Raw genomic sequence first — 21126 nt, forward strand, 5'->3', positions numbered from 1 at the left:
TTTCAGTTTCATTTTCTGGCAGTTTTATTGGTTAATGCTGTATTTAAAAATAGGGAAAGCCCAAAGGATTTACAGTTTTGTTCAAACAAAGGGCCTAAAATGATTAAAAATCATAATTACTATTTTAAAAAAACAAGCGAGAAGGAGCTTTTACTGACCATAGCTGCCTGTTAGTTTCATTTATTCCAAATTTCATGCTTCATGTAAAAAAAAGTTTTCATTTTTTAAGTTACTACAGCTGCCATATGACAATATCCTCTCTTGATCTGATGTATACTGACAGTCAATACAAAGTTTGAGGTAGAAATGTACACAGAAACATTTCTACTTGTAGGGGGGGGGGGGTTGTAATTATTCATGTGGATTTACTGATGATCTGGTGCCCTGGTAGTTGAGATAATGATGAGTTGTCATTTTGTCATGATTCATTGCACATGGGTTGGTCACTTTGCAAAAGTGAACCAAATACACACCAAGCAATACTCAGTGAGTATCTGCACAATGTGAGAATGGGTTCTGAAGGCCTATATAAAGGCCCAAAAAAGGCCACCATTGTTAGTCCAGTGAACAGCATCATGCCGCGTCTATCACATGAACAACGTCTCCGGGCACTGGGTATGGTGGAGGCCGCTTTGAGCTACAGTGATGTATCCAGGCGTATGGGCTGTTCCCAACCCACAATCAGAAGCCTGGTCCAAAGCATGCGCCGACGGATTGCTGCCTGCATCCAAGCCAATGGAGGCCATACTCGGTATTGACTGTAGTGACTTTGTGTTTGGCAGGTGCCGTTTTCTTTTGTGAAATTCTTTATTTTGAAATCATTCTTGAAACTTTAGCTTCTTGTTTCTGTATGCCAAAATGCTAAACAAATGATTCATATGAAGAAAATCCAGTTTCGGGCTTCAAAATAAAAATTATGTTGAAAAATATGGTCTCAAAGTTTCTATTGACCGTCAGTGTACTTCGTAGCTCAGTTTGTACTTGATTCATGTACTTTCACGAGTGGACACGTGATGGTTTCCCTCCAAAGCAGAAGGTGGCAGGCAGTAGTGCACGTAAACCAGCTGCTGTAAAAACTGCAGTAGAAGAAGAACCGGAAACGAGCAGCGGTAGTAGTAGAAGAAGAAGCAGCCTGATGATGTCAGAATGGTAACGTTCTGTTTGTAGAACTCAGTTTATTTTGAGACAGAAAATAATCATTACCTTAGTGGTTCTAGCTGTTTATTTATCTCACTTATGTTCAAACTTTATCCTCTCGTCGACTGTTTATCTGTGAAAGCCGTTAGCTAGGGAGGCTAAGTGTAGCATCGTTAGCATGTAGCTAGCTAATGACAACAAGCCGGTTAATGTTTTCATTTTCTGTCATTTAGTCTCATAACCGGAGTTAACTTAGTGCTGGGTCTGACGGTAAAAGGATGGAGGGTACATACGAGCAATCAGACGCCAGCTCAGGCTGTACATGAAGCTGTGATCTCCTCCCATATCTTTGCTGTCTGACAGTTTGGGCTCAGGTTCATCAAAAAAAACCAAGCTTTGCAAATTCTGGATAAAAAACAATTCGGTGACGTCACTGTCTTTTTTAATGAATGTTATCTATGTAGATTGCGTGGTCCCTGATCAAATAAATAAAATAAAATTACTGAAAGTTGTGTTTGACGGCTGTTTTTGTGTGTTTGGAACCAGGGGACCCAGGTGAAAGATGTGATCATTAAACCCGACGCTCCGAGCTCTCTGCTGCTGGATAAACACGGAGATTACATCGCAGCCTATGGCTCCAAGAAGGACGACTATGTGAGGAAAACAGTCTCATGGCTCTTTATTTTCTGCTCTGTCTGCACCAAGTATATTGCAGTATTTATATGTTACAGGCGAAATTAGAATCCAGGCAGATTTTAAATCCGCCTAGGCAGAATTAGAATTTTGATTTCACCTCGGCGAGATCAAATCCTACTACGGTTGTACGGATTTCAATCTTGATATATCAATAGTCTGTATATTAGAAAGAATAACCCTAACCCTCTAACAGGATTTTGGGATACAGTATATGAAAAAAAAACAACCATAAACTACTTTGACAAGATAATTTTTTCCCTGTTTATTTTGCCAAGTGTTGAGGACAAAAGTTGACATTACTTCTAAAGTAATTATTTACCTTGTATCTAAAACCAAATTTCAAGGTCCATAATGTTAGGGAAAACAAATAATTACATTAACAGAGCATATCATATTCAAAACCCTTCAAATTTCAATCTAGCCTAGGGGAAATCAAAATTCTAATTCTGCCAAGGCGGATTTAAAATCTGCCTGGATTCTAATTTTGCCTGTAACATATACATATATATGTATGTATGTATATCTACTACTGTGTGTATATACTATGAATAAAAGTGTGAGCTTTCATGGAAAACAGGAAAATGTCTGGCTGACAGTAGTGTATTTAATTAAATGTTAGTATGATATGTGTTACTGTGTGAATTCATCCAGGAGTACACGCTGTCAGAGTACCTGAGGATGAGCGGCATCTACTGGGGGCTGACGGTGATGGACCTGATGAGCCAGCTGCCCCGGATGAACCGGCAGGAGATCATAGACTTCATCAAAGCCTGTCAGCACGACTGTGGAGGCATCAGCGCCAGCATCGGACACGACCCCCATCTGCTGTACACCCTCAGCGCTGTGCAGGTGACTCTATCAGTATTACTATTGTTGTTATTTTAACAATGCCCTTTACTCTGTTTTTGTCTCACCGTGTTTCTCCTCCTCAGATCTTGTGTTTGTACGACAGCGTGGACGCGCTGGACGTGGACAGAGTGGTGGAATATGTCAAAGGGCTGCAGCAGGAGGACGGCTCTTTTGCTGGGGACAAATGGGGTGAGCAAGCTTCTAATCCATGCTGCTCATGAAGTAAAAAATAATGAATGAAAAGCCACCTGAGGATTTCTGTACAGTGGGGAACACAACCGGAAAAATCAAGTCGCGCTTCATATATTCTGTCTTTTAAATGTAAACCCAAGTTGAACTGCTCGTGTCTTCTGGAGGTTGGAAGCATCTCATTGTGTTGCTGCTTTGTTAAAGGTGTATATTTCTCATTATTTGTCTGTAAATGTCATTTTAGTGTGACGTCATGTCTTTGATTCTCATCGTTTTATCAGATTTTATCCATTTGTCCAACAAAGTTCAAAGAGTTTTTTCTGGTACAAAATAGTGTAAATGAAGAAATCTGACTTTCAGTTAAAATGAAAAGACTAAAATGTAAAAGCTGCCGTTCAGTCATGTTCCTGTTTCTGTTAAAATATAATTTTAGTGTAACTGGAGTTGTTTGTCTTTACAGGTGAGATAGACACACGCTTTTCCTTCTGTGCTGTTGCTACTCTGGCTTTATTGGTATGTATTTAATATTCTTCAACAAGTTTCTGTAGTTTTTTTATTTAAATACACGGAGGTTAAAGTGCTGTGTGTAATCAGGGAGTAGATCAGTTTAAACTGTTGGAGAGAACTCCTCCTTCACCTGTGATTAGTTTGGAAGGATCACACAGTTTTATATCAGTTAGAGCACAATGCAGAGCTGCAGTAAACTACAGTTAATTCATTCAGTCAACATCGTTCTAAAACAACGGGGACTTTAGCGATTATGAGATAGATTTATCTAATAAACTGATTGATGAGAATGCAGATAATTCAACTCTTTAAATGATTTGTTCTCTCCAGGGTAAGATGGACACGATAAACGTGGACAAAGCCGTGGAGTTCGTCTTGTCTTGTATGAACTTTGATGGAGGTTTTGGCTGCAGACCGGGTTCAGAGTCTCACGCTGGTCAGGTGAGTTTAGACCGAAAAAGAGAAACCAGATTTCTACTAAATAATGTCAATTAATAAAACGTGAAATATACGATGAGTAAAAGCTGTCCTGAAAACTGAACCAGCGTGTAGGAAAGAGACTAGTGAGGGAGACCACTCCTCTGGTGTTTTCTGAGGAAATCTGTCTTTACTTTGAGATGAAAGAGTTTTTGTTCAAATTCTTGTCAAAAAAGAAATCGGTTTAATCCTGAGCAGCAGTAAAAGAGGAAAACTTCCCTGAATGCTTTTTACTGTTCCTGTGAAGCAGCAGCGTCCTTCAGAAAAGTGAAGCTGCTCTGCTCCTGGTCTGAATGTTCACGATGGTTTTCACAGAGAGAACGTTCTGTTGTTCTACCAGATCTACTGCTGCACCGGCTTCCTGTCTCTGACCGGCCAGCTCCACCAGCTGAACGCCGACCTGCTGGGCTGGTGGCTCTGTGAGAGGCAGCTGCCGTCTGGAGGCCTCAACGGACGTCCTGAGAAGGTCTGAGGTTCCAGATGTTCACTCAGATGTCTGTCAGCTGTAAACAGAGAGCAGCTTCCTGTGCTCTGATGGTTCACATTTCTGCTTTATTGGGAGTTAAAGTTTCATTTACAGTGGAACAATTTGAACCGCAGTAGTATAGATTTAACAGTAGATAGAGAGTAAAGCTGTTGGTGTCGCAGCATTTATCCTAACAAATAAAGGTTTTCAAGCAAACAGAGACAGATAAAGAATTTTTAAAACTTTGCTGACAAACTGAGATGTTCCCGGATGTTTCAGGCTTCAGCTAGACGGTTAAAGTTCTGTCAGAGTTGTGGTGAACCTTCGGTCTCCTCCAGCTTCCAGATGTTTGCTACTCCTGGTGGGTTTTGGCGTCTCTGAAGATCATCGGTAGGATTCACTGGATCGACAAAGCCAAGCTGAGGACGTTTATTCTGGCCTGTCAGGACGAGGAGACGGGAGGTTTTGCTGATCGACCAGGAGACATGGTGAGGAGTTCCACCCAGACGGGACAGAAAGCCCCCCTGGTTTTACTTTATTTTACTGTCAGTACATGTCATACTTCCCTCATTAAGTTCTGCTGAGGCCGTACAACAGAAACACACCAGTTTGTTTTCGTATTTCTCCTTTAACTTTGTCCTTCTGGACTAATAACAAGAAAAGCCCTCAGAGAGCGCAGTCCTCCTCCAAGGCTGCTCATTCCCCCATATGGCATTATCAGAAATGCAGCATATTTTTGTAGAAATGCACCATTTTATTATTATTATTATTATTAATGATGATCTGAAATCATGGCACCATAGAATGCGTCCATTTACTACAGATGTACCCACAGACTAAATAACCTGAGCACAGGCATGTGTTCTGCAAGCTCCTTAAGTTTTGCTTAGTTGAAGAAATTGCAAATAATAGTTTATTATTGTGGCAAAGTTGAAAAGTTAAAGTCCAGTCAGTGCTGTTTATATGTTTGGAAATGAAGTTATGTTCATGTTTAAGTTCTAAATAATCTAAGTAGAGATGTCTGATATTGTCTTTTTAACCGATATGCCGATATCGTCCAACTCTTAATTTCCGATTCCGATATCAACCTATACCGATATCTGAGGGCTGTTTGACTAATTTTACGTAACATCACATATCTGCTGTGGTGGAATTAACACATCATGCCTCATTTTATTTTCTAATGCAACAAGGCTTTCCAAATGTAAACATTTTCTGAGCAAAATAAGAAAACCACTTCAACTGCAGTTATGGAAAAAAATGACCTATTTATGCCTCTTTTCTTTTTTAAATAGTCTCAAACAACAGTTCACTCTCTCCCTCCCTCCATGAGTCGGTTAATCCAGGCAATATTTTATCAGTTTTCATGATGGGCAACAAAAACAATAACGATATTGACCGATGGTACATTTTTATGCCGATATCGGGCCGCTGATATCGGTGGGCCGATATTATCAGCCCGACATCCCTGCATGTCAGCTTATTTTACCTTGATATCTGTCCCTCCTCTCTGCAGGTGGATCCCTTCCACACTCTGTTTGGAGTCGCTGGTCTCTCCCTCCTCGGAGACGAACAGATCAAAGCAGTAAATCCAGTTCTGTGTATGCCTGAAGACGTCCTGCAGAGGATCGGCCTGCAGCCAGACCTCCTCAGCTAGCCGCCTGACGCTATCCCACACCCTCACACACACACACCTTCCCACCCTCACACACACCGTCGCACAACTCCACAACACCACTCCTGTCCCTCAGCCCGGTGACGGCAGCAGAGAGAGGACCGTTCAGATGGAGGATCCTCGGTAGAGACCTGGAGGACAGACGGAGAATCTTCAGTTTAAATCCTGCTTCTCATCATCAGGCCACTTTTCCTGTTTGACTGCAGCAGAGCGAGGCGTTTAAAGCGTCACTGTACTTTCTGAAGTCTAGAAATCATTAAACAACATTCCTTAACTTTGAGGGAAATCGTGCAACAGTCGAGATGTTTCCTGGTCTCATCAGCTTCCCAGTAGATTTATCTATTAGTGTAACGACACGCCTGTTTGCTGCTTTAGGAGGCGTGGCGGTTAAATAGTGACGGCATGGAGTGTAGAACATGTGGCAGAAGCAGCCCCGAATGTTTCCGTCTGCTCCACACATCCACAGCTCAGCATCAGGCTGTCTGAAGAATATTCTGCTGATCAAATGACAGATCTGACCCTGAAAAGTCGAAGCTTCATTCATTCAGATGAGTTCACTGAGGGAGACTGAAGGTAAAAGTCAGATTTACTGCTTTATTTATTTTATTACATTCTGACCACGGTTCAGTTTAAAGGCTCCACATCTCTTTCTTTCCTCATCATCGTGTTGTTTTGCATTAAACTAACTTCTGTATCTGAGGACTGTGAAGGGCAGCAGGGTGATCGCTGACCAACGGCTTTAGTCTGCATTAGAATTATTCCTGGTGGGCTTTAGAGGAAATGTTCTGTTTGTGAGGAGGTTTTCAGCACATTTAAAGTCTATCCACAGCTCCTCTCTTTACTTAAATCCACGTTACTCACCGCAGCTGCTGTTGATCGGCCTCCACACCGTGAAACAATCGGGAAACATTTCCGGGTTCGGATTGTGTGGAACGGCTTCTGGGAAACTCATGTTGTCTGTGTGGATGAACTTTTATCTGTTAATGAACTGTTCAGTGTCCATATTGTTACAGAAAGTAAATAAATCACATTTTAATGCATTAATCTTCGAGTTTCTGTGATCTTAAGGTCGCTGTTTGAAAGAAGCTGAAGAGGAGGCAGCAGCTGGAACATGACGGTAGAAACGCTTCATTAACCCACAGAGACGTTTGTCTGTTTTATCAGGAGGAGAAATACTCATAGTTCAGGTTAATGTTATATCTGTGAATGAATTTCAGCTCTAAATAACAGTGGCTCATCTTCAGAAAGTTTTATAATGAATAAAAGCACGTGTGTGTGGTGAATGAAGGCCAGAAACATGATAATGAGGTCCAGTCTGACGTTTTCTCGTCGTCTAATCTGTGGTCTGGTTCACAGATCTCCCTAGTAATGCTCTTTATCACTGAATCCTGGTTCATTAAATGGAGTTTCGGACAGAAATGTTCCAATAAAGTCTCTTTCATGTCAAAGTGAAACAGATTTCTACTAAATGAGGTCATTTCCTGTGCAGATGGATCTCAGCCAATCAGTTTTAATCCGTTGTTTTTTTGCTCTTGTGCTCATCGTTTTACGTCTGCGTCTGATAGTTCTGCATCTGTTTCTCTTATTAAGCATTAATTTGTGGTCATTTTGCATCTATTGGCGGTCATTTTAGAGATTTTTATGGTTACCGTGCTTCATTTTGTGGCTGTTTGTGGTCATTTTTCCTGTCATGTATCCGTTTCTGGTTATTTTCAAGCTTTTTGTGGTTGTTATGCATCCGTTTATGTCACTTTGTGTTTGTGCTTGTTGTGCGTCTGATACAAGTAATTTTGCTTCTGTTTGTGTTCATTTGTGTTTGTGTTGCCTCTGTTTCTGGTTATTTGGGGTCATTTAATTTCACAAGTCTGATGATTTAAGATGCGTCTGGACCAGAGAATGAAGATCATGTAGAACATCTGGAGACACATCTGGCAGGTTTCCAGTTTATAAAGACAGTAACACCAGAGAGGGAGAGGTTTACCGTGAAAGGGGAGGAGAGAGCCTTACTGCTGTCAAAATCATACAAAATGATTTTGGTTTAAGAAGCATTTCCTCAAAGTTTCTCAGGTTGAAGCAGCACTGGTGGAGAGTTTGAGAACAAAGCATCAGATTTACAAGAGGAGTTCCTAAAGTAGACAGTAAAATCAGAAAATCTCTTATTTTTGTCCGAATTCTAGTGAAGTAGAAGCATAATGTGTATTTATGAACAGAACTTAGACCCTTTCTACTGCTGGGATTTAAAGGAAAAGTGAAATATAATAAACTATTAAACTGGTAAATGTTCGGTTAGTGCAGAGCCAAAGAAATGTTTTATTATTTTATATGTTTCTGTATTTATTTCCTTTTTTACTCTAACACCTGATATCTGCATTACTCACTGGTTTATATTTATGTACTCACCAGAATTTCTACTTTTATAGATCCTTAATGATTTTTCTGAAACTGGATCAGCCTGTGTGTTGTTTTGCCACTAGGTGGCAGCGTCAGCATTCCACATCATGAACCAAACGTCTGATAAAAGTGGATTTCCTGTTATTTTGGTCCAAACTACCGACTGAACGTGATGTTTTCTCACCAGACATCCAATAAAAACTGATTGTAAGCGATTACAAACAGATGTGAGCTGATGGAGGTAATAAAATGTGTTCAGCTGCTCCACTCCTTTTATGAACTCACCTGTTGATCCGATCCAACACCGGACAAGTTCTGGCTTCACTACAGAGACGTTCACGTTCAGCTATGAGGTCAGAACTGAGGCTGAAAGGCTGCAGAGGGTTTTATTCTTTATTCTCAGAAACATGAAAAATTCTGCTGGATAGCAGAAAAACCTGAATGAAAAGTAGACTGGTCCTGGTCTTTGTTCAGGTTGTGGTCCCGGTTCTGGCTGTGGTTCAAGTCCTGGTTCTTGATCTGGTTTTGGTTCTGGTTCTGCTCCTTTTTCTGGTTCTGGTTTTGGTCTTGGTTCTGGTGTTTTTTCTGGTTCTGGTTTTGATCTTGGTTCTGGTTCTGGTCCTGGTCCTGGTTCTGGTACCACAGGGTCCAGTCAGACTCCATTCCATGCTGCTCTGCTTCATGTATTTTTCATTCAGTGTTTGTGTGTTTATTCAGAGGAGGGGAGCAGCAGTCTGCTGGTCGGTAGAATCTCACAAACCCCAGCGGCTCTTATTAGTGAGGAAGGAAGACATGAAGACAGAAGGATGGAAGGAAGACATGAAGACAGAAGGATGGAAGGAAGACATGAAGACGGAAGGAAGGATGGAAGGAAGACGGAAGGAAGGATGGAAGACATGAAGACGGAAGGAAGATATGAAGAAAGAAGGATGGAAGACATGAAGACCGAAGGATGGAAGGAAGACATGAAGACGGAAGGAAGGAAGGATGACATGAAGATGGAAGGATGGAAGGAAGACATGAAGACAGAAGGATGGAAGACATGAAGACAGAAGGATGGAAGACATGAAGACAGAAGGATGGAAGGAAGACATGAAGACAGAAGGATGGAAGGAAGACATGAAGACGGAAGGAAGGATGGAAGGAAGACGGAAGGAAGGATGGAAGACATGAAGACGGAAGGAAGACATGAAGACGGAAGGAAGGAAGGAAGATATGAAGAAAGAAGGATGGAAGACATGAAGACCGAAGGAAGGAAGGATGACATGAAGATGGAAGGATGGAAGGAAGACATGAAGACAGAAGGATGGAAGACATGAAGACAGAAGGATGGAAGACATGAAGACAGAAGGATGGAAGGAAGACATGAAGACGGAAGGCAGGAAGGAAGACATGAAGACGGAAGGATGGAAGGAAGACATGAAGACGGAAGGAAGGATGGAAGGATGGAAGGAAGACGGAAGGAAGGATGGAAGACATGAAGATGGAAGGAAGGAAGGATGACATGAAGAAGGATGGAAGGAAGACATGAAGACGGAGGGATGGAAGTTGTGAATTATGGATGGATGGATCACGGCTTCCACTTCTCAGTCTTGTTTTTTTCTTCTCTCCTGTCTGTCATTTTCTGCAGGTTTTTCTGTCACTTTGGCCACATTTTAAGTTGTTTTGGACAACTGGATTTTGAAGTCATTTTGGTCAAATTTAGAGTCATTTTAAGACATTTTGACAAACTTGAAGTCATTTTTAAAAAGGTTTGAAGACAGATTTGAACTCATTTTTGGAAATATTCTAAGTAATTTTGGACAAGTTTAGTAATTTTGGCTACATTTAACTTGTTTTGGGCAGATTTTCTGTCATTTTGGACAGGTTTTCGTGCCATTTTGTCTTAAGTCTGAAGTTTTCAGCAGATTTTCAATCGTTTTAGTTACATTTTAGCTTGTTTTATACAGTTTCAACTATTTTCTATGGGGTTTTGTATCATTTTGGAAACACTTGTTTTTATTTCCTACATAATTCCATATTTGTTCATTCATAGTTTGATGCCTTCAGTGAGAATCTACAATGGAAATAGTCACTGATAAATGAGAACCATTAAATGAGAAGGTGGGACTGCTGCGGTAGATATAAATTACTGTTATGTTTGTCTGACTTTAAATGTATTTTCAGTGTTCCCTCTGACAGATCCTGACCTCAGCTCGACTCCACATCTTCTTCAGTGATGCAGATGTTCACGTTTCTGTCATATTTCCTTCCATGACTTTTAGAGGAGATCCTATCAGGGCTCCGTTTCCATGATAAATGTGAAGACGTGGAATGATTGAAGCTCCCTGACAGCTGCTAAATGGACGTGAGGCGCCTCGTTCCTCCTCAGTGTATTTAAAAGCAGCTCGGATGTCGTTTTTACTGCGCTGCAACATTTCCTGATTATCCGACACTACTTCTGTCTGTCGCTAATGTTCAGGTCTACTTTAATTATTCAGTAGGAAGCAACGAAGCGTCACAACGTGGAGCAGAGGTTCTACGCGTGTAGATATTTTACTACATATGTAGATATTTTACTGCATATGTCAATATTTTATTGAATATGTCGATATTTTACTGCAAATGTAGATATTTTATTGAATATGTCGATATTTTACTGCAAATGTCGACATTTTACTACACATGTCGATATTTTACTGCATATGTTGATATTTTACTGCATATGTAGATATTTTATTGAATATGTCGATATTTTACTGCATATGTCTATTTTATTGAATATGTTGATATTTTACTGCACATGTAGATATTTTACTGCATATGTCGATATTTTACTGCACATGTCAATATTTTACTGCATATGTCGATATTTTACTGCACATGTAGATGTTTTATTGAATGTCGATATTTTACTACATATGTAGATATTTTATTGAATATGTCGATATTTTACTACATATGTAGATATTTTACTGCATATGTCAATATTTTATTGAATATGTCGATATTTTACTGCACATGTAGATGTTTTATTGAATGTCAATATTTTACTACATATGTAGATATTTTATTGAATATGTCGATATTTTACTACATATGTCGATATTTTACTACATATGTCGATATTTTATTGCATATGTAGATATTTTACTACACATGTCAATATTTTACTGCATATGTCGATATTTTACTACACATGTCGATATTTTACTACATATGTAGATACTTTACTACACATGTCGATATTTTACTGCATATGTCGATATTTTATTGCATTTGTAGATAATGTTTTTTTTAAAGAAAAGGTCTGATCTCCACACTGAAGAAAACCACCAGATTTGTAAAATCCACAGTAACTGTTCTGAATTTGAACTCTATAATCACATTATTAAGCTGCCCCTCTCATCTGTAATAACTAATGTGGTATTCATTTTAAAACAAATGCAGGATAGAAGCTGTACATTCTCACATAGACTCTCCACACGTTTTCAGACGAGGTTTCTGCTCGAACAGATCCGCCTCCGTCAGCTGAAACTCCGTCTTTGTGTTTCCGTCTGTCAGCAGAGGAGGAAGGTTTCAGGAGCATCACCGGACTGAATCCTGGGAACCAGAACCGGCGTCTCATCACACAAATGGACTGAAGCTGAAATCAGAGTCGGCTTCACAGCGAGGCGTCCGGTGTTTAGAGACAAAAAGCTCTCAGAGGACAAGATGAACTGGACTGTCTGTTAGCTGTTCACGTCTTTATATAGAAGCAGTAAGCTCACCTGTCCCTGCTGTTTACACAAGTTTTACTTTAATAATTAGATGAGCAAAGGTAAAATAACTACATATGCAGTAATATATATATATATATGTATGTACGTATATAATATTGTACTTTATGATTAAAACAATTTGTCACGGTTTAGAAATTAGAGCTGTCTGAAATAATTTCTTTGAAGTTGTGAGCATTTTAAGGGACTGGATCTGACTGATGGACATTTAGAGCATTTATTAGATGAAAAGTGGCAGAGATATGGACGTTTTAGGGGACAGGATCAAGTTGTTGGACATTCAGAAGATCATCTGTTGTACCATGCAGTCTGAAAGAAGTTCTTCTGGATATCAAATGGTGGAGTTGTGGACGTTCAAGTGTCTGACATGTAGCATCCAGCAGCTAAAAACCTGTTCTCGTCTTTCTTTTGTCATCTGTGGCTTGGTGTCATTTCAGTAAAGTTGACATTTAAAGACGACCTTTTACAGTCAAAGGAGTGTGGGTGTTCTGGTCGCACTATCTCATCAGTGTCCTTTAAAGCCAAATCTGACGATATAACAAAGGAAACAGAACCCAAACACGCTCAGCGGGCAGCTGGAAGGAACAAAGAAACTTCAATGAAACTGTCTCTTAAGGTGACTGGCGATCAAAGGGACTAATCCAGAAAAAATGAATGTAAAAAGGTGTAGAAATGCAAACCAGGAGGTACGAGGAGCGCGGGAGGAGATCTACAAACCAAAACTAGAATTCAAACCCTCGACCAGGATGTGGATGAACTCACTGGTCAAGGATCTGCTGGTTTTAGAGCAGCTTTAAACCTTTTGAGGCTAAATATGACAGCAGAAGTTTGATGTTTAACCTTCTCTCCAAATCAGAAAAAAACTATCTGCTTCTTGTTGCGTTTATGTTCGTCTTCAGTGAATATAAACTGACAAAAAGTCTGATTGTGATAGTCAAATATTATTACTATATATTATAATATTGTAGTAGCACTTTAAAGCTGGTGTAGGCAGTATTTCTGCTATACAGGGGTAAAAATGACATTCTAACCCCCCAGTAGATTGTATTTAAAATAATCTAACAGGAAACTAAAGTCCTTCACCTCCTCATGGCTCCATTTTCAGGCATTAGAAAATAAATCAATCTTGTTTTAGGAGAGTTTACTAATTCCAGGTTCTTCACACGTACTAACAAAGTCCGAGAGTTTTTACTCAGGAAGGGCTGATTCCAAGTTGGAACAGCATGTAGATATAGACTAATTTTCCATGTTTGAATTGTGTTTGTGTGGTGAGAGAAGCTTGGAGCAGAGAAAAACGACAGAAGAGCCGCAGGAGGGCTTTGCATTTTCTAATTCTGGCTTTTATTTTCGCCTCCTGCTAGAGTTCTGCCCACTGCAGCTTTAACAAATAACAACGAAGCCTAAATTATCATCTAATTTACAGTAATAATGCTCCCGCAGAGCCACAAACACTGCAGATAGCTTTGAGTAAAGGGCAGCAGGCGGCTGGTTTTTCTTTACAACAACAGCTCTTGTAGCCTCCGTTATAAATCGTAGCAGGAAACCGAACACAGAGGAAGTAAAGGAGCAAAAAGGGGACAATAAAACTGCAGCACTCTCTGTAGGAGTTAGATGGGGGTATTTTACTCCTACGTGGACGATAAAAACAGGATCATTAAGGACACTAATGCCTCCTTGGTGGCGGCGCCGTCCTCAGCATCACTCGTCCTGTTGGTTGTTTGCGTGTTCTCAGTGTGGCGGCTGCATTCTGGGAAAAAATGCCCCTTTCAAAACAAGAAAAAAAAACTTATTTCAAGGAACTTTTACCTTGAAATAAATGAAAAAAAAAATCTGCCAATAGCACAAGTGAAAAATGGCTTGGTCAGATTTCTTGAAATAAGATGTGATATTTAGAATCTTGAGATCTCCAAATTAGCCGGGAAAACTTATTTTAAAGTATATTTTACCAGGATTGTCAAGCTTAGGTGTCTTAAAAGAAGTCAGATATTCTTAAAAAAAAGCAGTGTTTCGCTCAAAAATAGATTTTTGCTTTCATGTAACCTCCTAATTTGAGATGTATTTAACCCTCCTGTTGTCTTTATTTACAGGCACCAAAAAATATTTTTTCCTTGTCTGAAAAAAACAAAAAATTGAACAAAAAAAATACCCAAATTTCTGAAAATTTGCAAAACCTTCAGGAAGAAAATTCCAATAATTCTTTAAATGTTTCCCTTAAAATGTTATTTAAAAAAATCCCCCAAATTTGGTAGGAAAATTCTTTTAAATATTTTCAAAAAATGAGTAGAAATCTTCCTAAAAATATCTGAAGTGATTGCATGTCATATATGTCTGTAAAACTTCTATTTTTTTTAAAGAACACTCACATAAAAAGGGGGCGACATAGCTCAGTGGGTAGAGTGGCCGTCTCACAGCTGGAGGGTTGCAGTTCAATCCTTGGCCTGTCGTGCTCATGTCAAAGTGTCCCTGAGCAAGAACCTTCACCCCTCATTGCTCCAGGGGCGCTGTACCCCCAGATGGGGGATATGTGAAAATCAGAATTTCCCCTTGTGGGATTAATAAGGGATATAAAATAAAAATCCAGCATAATTCAGTGGTTTTTATGTGAATGTTCTTAAGAAACATTTTTAACATTTCTTTTTTCCCTCCAAAAAATATTCAAAGATTTCCCAAAAATGTTGAAAATGTGGACATCAGAAGTTTCACTGTGACAATATGTATTTTTTTTTACACATTTTCAAACTTTAAAACGGGTCAGTTTGACCTGCAGGACGACACGAGAGTTAAACTTTTTTGGAATTTTCTTGTAAAATTCAACTCAAAACAAGATCATTTCAAGACTGTTTGACTTAAGATATTTAAGATGCGTTGTCTTAAAACAAGTCCCTCCATCTGCTGAAATGTCACTTCTTAAGTGAATTTATCGTAAATCAAGTGGGATGAGACATTTTGACTAAAAATAAGACAAACAGACTTGGTAAAATTTTGAGTTTTTGCAGTGCAGTTTCCTGACTAGAGTTCGGTTTCCTGGTTTCCTCCACAGATCTAAAACATGCAGGGTTAATGTGTTGTTCCTGCTGCTAACAGACTCTGAAGCCGGACTGAGTTACCCTTGAGTCCTCCTGCGACCCTGAACCGGAAAAACCCACCATCTGTTTCCTGGGATTTCATTGCTTTTAAGGAACACAAACAGAAACTCATTTGGCTGATTCTGTAACATCGACTCTGAGAAGTTTCCCAAATCCAGCAGCTGTGGGACACAAATGATAAGTTGTGTTCACTGCAACGCTTTCAGTTCAAACATATCTGAGGAACAGAGTTTATCTCTCCCCCAGAAGCAGATAACATTAATATTCTGGTACAAAACAGAGCTGACATCCTGCAGAAACAGCAGCCGAACTGTTTTCATTTTATCACCATTACTGATACCACAGTACAATGAGGGGCTTTCTTTCTTGCATGATTATGGCCACTTTTATCAAATTATTGTCGTAGATATCACATGTTTTAGACAATATATGTGACTTTAATACCGCTGTCACCAATAATATGCAATGATATGGAAATAAGTGGTGTTTACTGGTTAATTTGTGGCCAAATGCAAAACAGGACAGTCAACAGAATGACAGTAATCGTTTTGTCAGTCAACCAGACTTTATTCACAGCATACAACACTTTTCTCACAAACACAAAGCAACACAAAGTTCTTTACAGAAATAAAAATGCAACAAAACAGTGCAAACAACCTCAACACCACCCCCATTAACCCCCCAATCACTTCTAAGAGCGACTGGCAGCCAGTGAAGAGATTCATTTATAGATTTATTTGGGTTTTTCTTTTGGTCTTAGTGAGAATTCGTGGAGTGGAATTATCGTCTTTTTAGGGAGACAAGACATTACAGGAATAAAAGCACGTATTAGTGTCACTGGATTAGTTTTAGAGAGTACTGGTCGTAGTCTGGCAGTATTTTTATGTGATTACAAAGCCCTCCGGGTTATATTCTTGATGTGGGGTTCTAAACTGACTGCTGAGTCTAAGATGACTCAGAGATTTTAACTCGCTCACATGGTTTTATTGCCAGAGCTGCAGTTGTGAGATAAGCTTGTTTAAAGGACCTCCGTCTTTTCAAAAAGTTCATTGCAATCCATGATTTAATGTCTACAATACAATTAAAAAGGGCATCAGCTGGCCTCAGGGGCATCAGGAAACACGGTGATGCACAACTATGGAAACTGGTGTCTCCTGAAGACATTTCCGACATGTAGAGATTAAAAAGGACCTAAAACTGAGCCCTGAGGAACACCAGAATTATTTCTGTAGCTTTTAGATGAGGAATCTTCTGTTTTACTCAAAACTTTAACCAGTAGAAAAGTCAAACATGTCGTCTGGTTCCCTCCATGTATTCCCAGAGCTCCAAACAAATCAAAAGAATCAAAACTTGGCAGCAGAGACTCCAAACAGACTTGTTTTGTTCCAGTCGGAGGAGGAACACACTAGAAAAATTCAACTATTCTACATTTTCTTGACACGCCTCACAAAGGAGCATTACTGGTCCCAAGAAACCGACGTGTGAACTTCAGAAGACATCAGATCTTTGCCAGACGGATGCACTGTTAAGTCAGAGCTACACGCTTTTATTTTAGCTGTTTGTCTGAAACTTGATCTGGTTTCCTCTGAAATAATAATCTGTTTCTATAAGTTCGGATCTTGTTGTTCTTTAGAATAATACTTAAACTGATTGACGACAGGAAAATAAATTATTCTTACAAGATAAAGTATAGTAGCATAGCATAGCATAGCATATAAAATGAAAACATCTTTTAGAATCCTTGTTCAATTCTCCTTCCTGTCACATTAAACGACACAATATTGTCTTTGTACAACATCTGACATCCTGAATTAGTATTAAAAAGTCATTTGTTTTTACCACCATGAAAATAAGAATCTGCTTTAAACCAGAGGGATGACCTGAATCTGTTTAGTTTTCTTTAGACGATCGTGCAGAGCTAGCGCCTGTTAGCTGACCTGTGCTGCAAGAGAAGCCGCGTCCCTGATGGTGCAGATTTCACTTTGTTTGTGCCGCCCCGAGTAAAAACACTTCTTGATTTCATAATTCATCCGCTTTATGAGGCCTGTAGCTGAATATTTTAGGAGTGTAATGAAGCAAATCGCCATGTGACATTAGTGTGTCTGAACGGTACAGAAAGCTGGAAACACCATCCAGAGCTTCAGATTGCTATACGGAGCAGTAAACGTGGTTTCACAACACGCCTTGCTTGTTTAGAATAATACTTAAACTGATTGACCACAGGAAAATGTCTTATTCTCACAAGATAAACTAGAAAAGCCCTCAGAGAGCTCAGTACTCCTCCAAGGCTGCTCATTCCAACATATGGCATGGTCAGAAATGCAGCATTTGTTTTATTTTAAGGCAGATGGTGTAGCGTTAAGGCTTTCCATGAGGCTGTTCATGACGTACTTATCTACTTATACTATCTACCAGTACTTGGTTTTTGTAGTACAACTCATCATACCTCTTTAAGATACCAAAGTTCAATAGAAATAAGTTTCTTTTCATTTTTCTGACCCTGTCTTACATCCTGACACGTGATATTTTATCAATAGTTTCCTTCTACATTTTCAATATCTTTGTTAAAGATGAGCTAAAAATAAAAGCTTCAACTGTTCTACATTCTTCAACTCACCCACAGTTAGAAACTATTTGTCCCAGAACCAAAGTCACGACGAGAAACTGTGAAAATTTCCAACTTTTATCTGAAAAAAGTTCTTGAGATACTCCGTTTGACTCGACCTCAAACTTCAATGTGTAAAACTGTTCTGAGTGGATTGTTGCTGTTCTAAATATCTGTAGTTTATGATAAAACAGCAAATCAGAGATGGTCGAGCTGATTGTAAATAAAAACCTTTAGAATCAATCACCGGTAGAGTTGGAACTGAAGAGTCTCTGCTGAACGTTGGAGGAGCTTCTGTCTGAACAAGCTTTCCATCGATGGAGCCAGGTTCTGCTTTCTCCAGGAATCCTGTGGTTTGTCGACACGCTTCAGAAAAAATAACCTGAACATGGAGCTGCAGCATGATTTATCAGCGGTTGCTTTATGAGGGGAAATGTGACTTCATGTATGAAGAGAACAGCTAAAACCTTACAGATATGGAACTTTGATCCTGATTTCATATTTAGCTTGATTCGGATTTTTAACAGTCCAGACTGAAGCTGGAGGGCCTGTTAGCCTCACATCTGCTGAGCTTCAGGTTGGGTCAGGGTTGCCTCTTTTTATTTCCATTCTCTTTCAGCTCTTTTTATTTCCATTCTCTTACAACTCTTTTTATTTCCATTCTGCCTTACAGAAGGTGGATCGACATTCTGTTTGAGCTGCCACTGGTAAGAACACTTCTTTTTTTAAATAATTTATCCACTTTCTGAGGTCTGCAGCTGAATATTTCAGGAGAGTAATGAAGCATATTTTCATATTATGTTAGTGTGTCTGAAAGGCACTTTAAAACTTGAAATGCTTGTTGTATTGACCTACAGTTTTAGCCCTTTAAGCTGCAGTCAATTCCAGCCATTTTCAGTACAAAAAATCGCTAATATTTCATTTGTCAATAAAAATATGACGTGAAATACAGGGACTTTCGGACACGCATCGCGAGGTGCATTTCCTCAAAAACGACCGATTCATGGATTTTATACCGACTTCAGGACATGTTTTGGACAAAATAGTTTACTGGCTTGTGTCGTCTGGATGTCCAAGGTTGGATTATGGCCGTTTTTTGTGGAATATTTTCATCTGTGTGTAATAATGAACCCGGAAATGTGAGTCACACTGTGTACGTTGAAGCCGTGTATAGAGAATGGATGGATGGATATTTGTTGTTTGTCGGACAAATGTGTTTATATTACCGCTGTGGTAATCACATCTGAAAGTGGTTTATACCGGCGGATTCATGAGAATCTAAGCTTTCCATCGGCGTATAGTGTTTGTATAATCGCGTTTGCAGCTTCGGACATTTAAGGAAATGCTTATGCAGATCTCAAAGCGTCCCGCGGGCGGAACACTGAAGCTTAACGGGTGGAAATGCTCAGAGTAGCACTGACTGCTTATTTTGTTTATGAATACATCAACAGTATTGTTAGATGGGATGTTGTATGCATTCACTTCAAGGCTTTTGTCACAGCCTGGCCCCCAGCATAGAGACAGTTCTGGAGTCAGCACCAACTGGTTCCTTTGCAGTGGCCGCCGGTTCCCAGTCCAGCCTCCTGCCCGGCCTCCCGAGGGGTCCTGCTGCCGTGGGCCACTGCTTGACCTGTTGGTGACCCACAGCCTTTGGTTCCTTCTGCTCAACTCAACTCTTACTAACAGAAAGACAACCTGTAAAACTGGTTATTATACTCAAATAAATAAGCAAAAACACCCATCTCCATCTCCACAAATCAGGGCATTCCCTAGCGAATGCTAAGCTAAAGTTAGTTATGCTAACAGCTAAGTTATGAGGCAGCCTCAGATATGTTGGTGGTCCTAAAGGAACTTGATTTTCACCAGAAATTTCTTTAAATCTGCTGTATTTTACTGTAATAACTTTATTTTACCATACCTTGTGTCCACACTAAACGGATCTACAGACACACTAAGTAATCTACTCACCTCTGATGACGAGTATTATGAAGATTTTATCATTTCCAGCAGTAAAAACGTTGCTCACTTAGCAATGAGTGGGAAATATGGAAATGAGGCAACAGTGGTAAACCACAGATGTTCTATTTCCCAGTTATGCTGATGTTGCAAAAGGAGAAATCGGGAAATCAGTGAGTCACAAAATACTCAGACATCATCACTCCTTCTTCAGTTATAATCAGTTCCAGTAGTCCTGGTTGATGAAGTATAGCCTGGTTATAATGACAGGATCCTGCTATTCCTGCCTTTTTAATGTATTATACTGGAAATATGATGAGGACCTGAGCACTGAATGGTGTGAAGACCCTTTTGGAACTGATGAATTATTATTGTTGACCCAGAACAATCGCATTTCTGAGGCCCTAAACACGCTCAGACTCTCCTGAAAATTTGAACACATCAGAACTGGTGAAACATTTGATAGAAATTGTGGAGGTGTGTGGCAAAGTGACTCTATAGCGCCCCCTACACTTTCCCACAGACAGCACGTTTTACCTACAGCTACCAGATTGCAGCACATCAGGTTGAACAAAAAAGTCAGTGACAGCCATATTCCAAACCCAACAGGAAGTGAGCTATTTGGTTTTGACTGTCAGATTTTGGCCATTTTTTAATATTTTCACCAAAAAGTACTGTTTCCGTGTCGGAAACATTCAGGAAGAAAATTCCAATAATTCCTTGAAAGTTTCCCTGAAAAGTTTTATTTAAAAAAAATTCCCCAAATTTGCAAAAAAAAATCTTGTAAATATTATAAAAAAAACGTAAAAGTCCTCCAAAAAATTCTAAAAATGTCTAAAGTGATTACATATATATCAGTAAAGCTTGTAATATTTTAAGAAAATTTTAACATTTCTTTTTTTTTTCCACCAAACATGTTCAAAGATTTCCCCAAAATGTTGAAAATGTGGACATCAGAAGTTTTGCTGTGAAAAATATATATTTTTCTCCACATTTTCAAATTTTAAAACAAGTCAATTTGACCCGCAGGACCACATGAGAGTTAACTGTAAATGAGTTTTCTGCTCGCTTTGTAAGCAGACTGATAAAACAGTGATGTCCTCTGGAATACTTATCTATCTATCCATCTATCCATGAGATGAACAGTCTTTTTAATCAGACTAATAAATCAGTGATCAAATGAATTTATCTCTTCTTGTCGTTTCCCTTCATGCTGATACTATAATATTAAAACCAGACTAATAAATCATGGATTAGATGAATCTAATATCTAACATTTCTTCTTCTTCATGCTGCTGGGAGTCAGGAAGTCAGCGGGTCACGTGTCCATCGGT

The 21126-nt window shown here is 39.4% G+C and overlaps 1 protein-coding gene across 1 annotated transcript; it reads left to right on the plus strand.

The window, feature by feature from the left end:
- The first annotated feature begins 1024 nt into the window (after positions 1-1024).
- On the plus strand, positions 1025-7040 carry rabggtb (Rab geranylgeranyltransferase subunit beta). Its single transcript, XM_022209596.2, has 9 exons — positions 1025-1149; positions 1684-1791; positions 2485-2682; positions 2766-2871; positions 3332-3384; positions 3709-3819; positions 4196-4321; positions 4660-4809; positions 5838-7040. The coding sequence occupies exons 1-9, from the start codon at positions 1147-1149 to the stop codon at positions 5976-5978; spliced, it is 996 nt and encodes a 331-aa protein (XP_022065288.1). The 5' UTR covers positions 1025-1146; the 3' UTR covers positions 5979-7040.
- The last annotated feature ends 14086 nt before the right edge of the window (positions 7041-21126 follow it).

The sequence above is a fragment of the Acanthochromis polyacanthus genome, chromosome 9 (assembly GCF_021347895.1).
Source record: "Acanthochromis polyacanthus isolate Apoly-LR-REF ecotype Palm Island chromosome 9, KAUST_Apoly_ChrSc, whole genome shotgun sequence".
In the NCBI taxonomy this organism is placed as follows: Eukaryota; Metazoa; Chordata; class Actinopteri; family Pomacentridae; genus Acanthochromis; species Acanthochromis polyacanthus.